This window comes from Zeus faber, assembly GCF_960531495.2.
Source record: "Zeus faber genome assembly, chromosome: 1".
Classification (NCBI taxonomy): Eukaryota; Metazoa; Chordata; class Actinopteri; order Zeiformes; family Zeidae; genus Zeus; species Zeus faber.
This window is the reverse complement of record NC_137193.1, coordinates 28,589,407-28,595,073: the sequence shown is the minus strand read 5'-3', so window position 1 is coordinate 28,595,073 and position 5,667 is coordinate 28,589,407. Positions and strand designations below refer to the sequence as shown.

The 5,667-nt window shown below is 44.4% G+C and overlaps 1 protein-coding gene across 2 annotated transcripts in view; it reads right to left on the bottom strand.

Annotated features, from left to right (window-relative positions):
* Nucleotides 1-1,533: 1,533 nt before the first annotated feature.
* Nucleotides 1,534-5,667, bottom strand: part of pef1 (penta-EF-hand domain containing 1) — a 6,658-nt gene continuing 2,524 nt past the window's right edge. For both annotated transcript variants that reach the window (XM_080014572.1, XM_080014573.1), the window contains 3 exons: nt 4,470-4,625; nt 3,089-3,232; nt 1,534-3,009 (listed from right to left, as the gene is read on the bottom strand). In XM_080014572.1, coding sequence (XP_079870698.1) covers nt 2,777-3,009; nt 3,089-3,232; nt 4,470-4,625 — 533 coding nt within the window. In that variant the 3' untranslated portion in view covers nt 1,534-2,776. The remainder of the gene's footprint in view (nt 3,010-3,088; nt 3,233-4,469; nt 4,626-5,667) is intronic.

Sequence of the window (5,667 nt, the reverse complement as noted above, 5' to 3'; positions counted from 1 at the left end):
ATAACACAAAGCAAAGAGGGAAGGTTGAGAGGGAAGAGAAGAGGCAGAAATGATGAAGAATCAAACTGGCAGATGTGGAAGACACTTTTCCAGAGCTCCAGCCAGCGTGAGTTAAATATAACTCATATGATTAATACGTATCATTACTGCAAGTTTTAAAGAACCCTTGTGCAAAATCTCACCCTTTTATGACAACAATGCATTCATTTGCCCAAGTAAAAAAGAATGAATGCTAATTTTTCAGCATTTCAACAAATACACCTCAGAAATCTCATTTTTGTAAATTATATTGGGGTGTGGGGTTGGTGTGGTTTGAGCAGCCAAACCTGACTGGGATCTAGATAATTGGAGACCCAGGATCAGAGTGGCTGCATACCAGTCTCTTGTTGGTTGGTCTAACCAACAAGAGACAGGTAAAACCCCCATCCACACACTCACTCAGGAGAGGAACCCTTGACATGACACATCTCTGCTCCTGGGCTAATTCCAACTAGCCCACTCTCTACAATAAACTGGTGTCCACAACCCCCGTCGTCTGTGTCTCTGTGCTGGAGGTCCCTGAAAATGCCACTTGGATGACCGTGTGGCAGGTGAAGGTGCCACACTTGCACCTGAACAGGGACTCTTCGGCAAGGGGAAGGGACACAGCAGCAGCCCTCTCCCACCCGGCAGCAGCAACACCCAGGGTGTCCGGCAGAGGACTGGGGGAGAAGCAGCTACAGCAACCACCACAGGTAACCGCTGTCGACTAGCTACTCCGCTTAGCAGCCACCGCCGAGACCATCCAGCAGCCCAGCAGCCAGGCCACCCTTCCAAGCAGCCCCCGCAACAGCCATGTCCGACCACGCCTTCACCAACCAGCACAGAAGCCCCAGGCCCCACGCTCTGGAAGGGAGGAGGGGGCAGTCTGTCGTCGCCCTGGGGGAAAGGCAGCCGGTGGACCATGCTGTTCCAGACAACCAGTACATTTTGTTTTTTTGGACATTTTTTGGTTTAAGGTATGGGAACCCTGTTTCAGAGTCCGGTGTTTTATTATTTTAAGTTATAGGAATCCTGTGTCAGAATCTGTCCTTTTCAGGCACAGCAACCCTGTTTCAGAGTCTGTGTTTCAGGCTTTTTTGTTTCTTTTTTGTTCTCTGCTTGGTGTGGGGGGGGGGGGCGGGGTAGGCTTTGGCCAGGTATTCTCCTTGGCCTCAGTTAGGTGTCGGGGGTATGTAGTGTGGGGATGTTATGGTTTGAGCAGCCACTCCTGACCTAGATCTAGATAATTGGGGACCCAGGATCAGAGTGACTACATACCTGTTGCTCATTGGTTGGTCTAACGAGCAACCGGTAAAACCCCCATCGTCACACTCACTCGGGAGAGGAGCCCTTGTCCCGACACCTGTCCATCTGCTCCTGAGTTTATTCCAACTAGCCCCAATAAACTGGTGTGTCTACAACCCGTCTTCTGTGTCATTGTGCCGGAGGGCCCTGTAAACGCCACTTGGGTGGCGGGTGGTAGGCGAAACTGCCACAAATATGAACACAAACTGTGATATAAGCATTTATTTCTCAATTGCACAAACGACTATATGGTGCATTAATGATGTCAGATTATATATTATTGAAAACAGGAATTTGATCTTGTATCACTGAAACTCATAGATTAAGGAAGCCACTGTATCTTGTTTAAGATATTGTAGGCTATCGTGATGGGGCAATTGAATGACTGAATAATACACTTGTTGATGGTATTGTGGACACATCTTCAACAAAAAGAAAATTGTACTTAGGGGCAAGGTGAAAAAAAAAACCTACTAAATAAAACAAGTTAATACAAATGTATGGTTAAATCATTATCACAAGGTTTCCTAATATAATTGTCTAGCATTTTCAATATATAAGCACTGCGTTGTTTTGATGGCACATGTAAGTTTTGACACTATGTTCACAAGGTATGTTAAGTTTGAGTTCATACGAGTATTCAAGTCATGGGATTTCTTCAGTCCTAAATTAACTTTAAATACTCTTTCTGCTTGATCGACAGTACAGCAATATCCTGGAGATAGGGGAATTTTGGGTATAATCTTGGGTATCCAGTAACTTGCCCGAATCATGAACCCAAACTGGATGGCTGAGAAGGGCTATGATGAGGGCGATTGTAATTATTTAGGGCCATTTTTTGCCTGGCTGCCATCTAGACATGTATGTTTAGATTAAATCTGTTAAAAGCGACTTCTGTAATCAGATGTTATGATGTAAAGGCATCCAGCAGATTGCACCCCAGTTGTGTATTTAAAGGCACAAAGAGCATAAATATATATTGTTCTTAATGCTTAATGCAGTAATTCCTCTGAATATTAGTAAATGCATAAACGCTTGTTGCTCTTGGAACATTAATTTGTAGTTAATAGCTGTTTTTCCAACTTCTTGCATGTACCTATACTATACCTGCATATATTTTCCACTAGTTTCCCCTGGAGACACTAAAATGCAATCTAATATAAAAGTTATTATGGCCACTGTTTAAGATTAAGTCACCCGGATTGACTTTGGCTTCTTCGATGTATATAAAACTGATGGAATTTGCTTATAATCCGCAAGCTCCGGAGAGAAGACTTCTGTTAACAGCAACGGGTGTAGGAATGATATGTACTGGCATATAAATAAAACCAACAGCTGGGCTGGAGGCACTCGTGGGACTTTTTGGGGCGGTGGAGCGCATGTGTACTATCCTGATCCGCCCACAGTCCGCTCTCTGGTTCGGTGGGACAACCCTGAGGCCGGAGGGGATTCACATGAGCCTGGTGACGGCGCCGCACAGGAAATCCTCGTAGCTGAGGCGGATGTTGCCTGTCATGGCGCTGTCCTTCTCCCTGAAGGCTTGCGTCATGCTCTGGAGCTGGGTGCAGACCTGGATGAAGCGGTCCAGCTGCATGCCGGGACGCCCGCCCCCCCGCACGTTGAAGCGACCCACCAAGGTCTCCGTGAACTGGGGACTCAGGTTGTAGCCCATCTGGGCCAGGGCTGGAAGATAACAACATTTTTACGTTTTTCTTTACAGACACCCAGACACACACAGAAACACACAAACGCTCAGACGTACCTTGGTGGAGCTCGGTGCTGCTGATGCAGCCAGAGCGGTCACGATCATACTGCTGGAAGAGAGCCCTCCACTGCTGCAGGAAGTCCCAGAGGGCGGAGAAACCGGAAACGTCAATGCGACCCATCCGTGTCCTGTCAAACATGTCTGACGAGAAGACAGGCGGACAGACACACGGACACGGTTAGTCACACCGACTGACTTCAGGGGCGGTTTACCTCCACCAGCATTAATAATGGAAAAGGTAGGTCTTTTAGAATGTTTTGTAGACACAATATCGTTGAGAATAAAACACGATAAGTAGGGCTGCCCCCAAGTAGTCGACAAAACGTTAGTCGCCGATAAGTCTTAGTCGACCAAGTTTCATTGGTCGGTTGGTCGCAGGAAAAAAAACAACTCCATTCGGGAGGGAGCTGCGCCTTGTCAAATTAACCTGAGAACCTATATGGCTGGTTGAAATAAATTTTAACAAAAATAAATGTTCCGTCTCCTTGCTGGTTGTTCTGATACATTCAGAAGAATAATTACAGCTTTTGATGAGCGGCTTTTGCCAGAAATTAACAGGCGTTTCGCTTCATCAGTGCACGCTGCACAGCGCTCGCAAATTCAATTTATATTTTAAAGGCTGGTTATTAGGCTTTGTATTTAGCTGTAATGTAACGCAGTGTTAACAATGTTAGTTATGACTTTCTTTTTCAGTCCTGCAACCCAAACCATTTTCTCATGCCCCGAAAACAGATATCTAAATAATTAAATTGGTATTATAAACATCTAATGACAACTAATGGCGGCTTGAACTGATGACTTCTAGTCGACTAGGAAAATTGAAGTCAAATTTTGCCAAAACAAAGTCAAGAAAAAAAATCGGTTTATGACCTTTAAATCTGTATTTCTGGCATAAAATAAAGGATAATAACCATTGTAAAGAGATTTGTTTAACAGATATCACAGTCATCAATACATTTTAAATGACACGCAGTCATACGTTTGCCATTACAGTAATGAGACATTTGACGAATAGCCTCGTTTAATGGTTTGCAAATTCAGTGTGGAATGCAGGGGATTTCTGGGACATCTCATTTGTGGATTAGTCCTTGACTTTGTGTATTGATTCCTTGTTACGTAGACGCCTCCCTTCGGTTGCTAGGGAGATTTCTATTCACAATTGGAAGATTCAGTCTGTCACAAAGGACTCTTTTCTACCCTCCACCTACGCGTTAGCAGGATCTTTCTCCTTTTTTTGTGACTCACCCTTCAAGACTTTTCCTCCCTTCACACAGCCTTCAGAGACTCAGGCACCGACTCATGGCTACCTAAGCCCGAACCCTGGAAAATAATTAGGCGTTCTGCCTCAGAAAACCTTGGAGGAGAAGGCACGACTCACTGATCATCATGAGGCAGGTCTCGTCGTTGAAGGCTGACCAGTTGGAGTTGACCAGGGCCTGTCGCAGCTCCTTCAGCGTGATGGAGCCGCTGCTGTCTGTGTCCACGGTCTGGAACCACTGGTACGCCTCCGGGTTCACGCCGTGGGGGGCGTGGCCTGAAGACATGAACGATGGCAATTGAAAAAGTTGGAATGAAAGTGACCTCAGAGATCTGTGGGATTGTCCGTTTGATAACTTACGACACCTGAGACCAACTTCACCCAAAAGATCTGATTTAAGCAGAAGCTTTTCCTCACTAATGGCCTCATGGGCTTCGGTAGGACCATCAGTCAGAAGATGTGACACTTGAGTGATGAATGAAAATTGTATTTCATTGTAGAGCTGTTTGCAGTGCATTAATTCGCTGAGCCCCTCCTTGCTCCGCTCCCACTCTCTCTCACAAACACATTAATAACAGACCTCTGTGACCGTCTGTGAATAGTCCCTCTTCTCCAAATCAAATCCAACCAAATCAAATCTGACACTCTGAATCAAAACATGATCAAGGATGCTTTATGAATAGCCCATTTAGATTTAGATTTATTTAATTTTTTTTTACAAAAATAAGAATCATAAAAAAATAGTTCCGGATCTATTCATCTGTCATTCAGATCATGCATTTAAAGCACTCGAAAATAATATGATATCGTTGATCAAAGACGCAAGCACATTTTCGACCCTCCGTTCGTCCTCTGAGGGAGCGATAGGGGCGCAATTTGCTCCCCTGTCTCCCTCTCCATGCGTATTGAAGACATTGGAGAGGGAGCCATTCCTCGAAATAAAGCAAATAAAAGCATTATGTTTTTATAGATGTATTTTATTTTACTCAAATTCCTTATGGAACAAAACAAAAAAAGCACTGTGCGTAAGGGAACACAGTCACTCTCTTACACTCTCCGTGGAAAACACTGAACTCCCTAATTTCTGGCTTGATTGCAAAGACCAATGGCTCCTTTTACACCATGACTTAGTTTTGACTTACTCTCCTTTAGCCAAACATTAATCAATAGTATATTTGAGTAGTTTTCATCCGAATTCCCATTGAGATCCATTAAAATGCATGGACAACATGGGGTAAGACATGCAAAGTCTGTTGATGAGTCAGAGACTTCAAAAGTCACTTCAAACGATATCCAACCAAATAATAAATATAGTGCC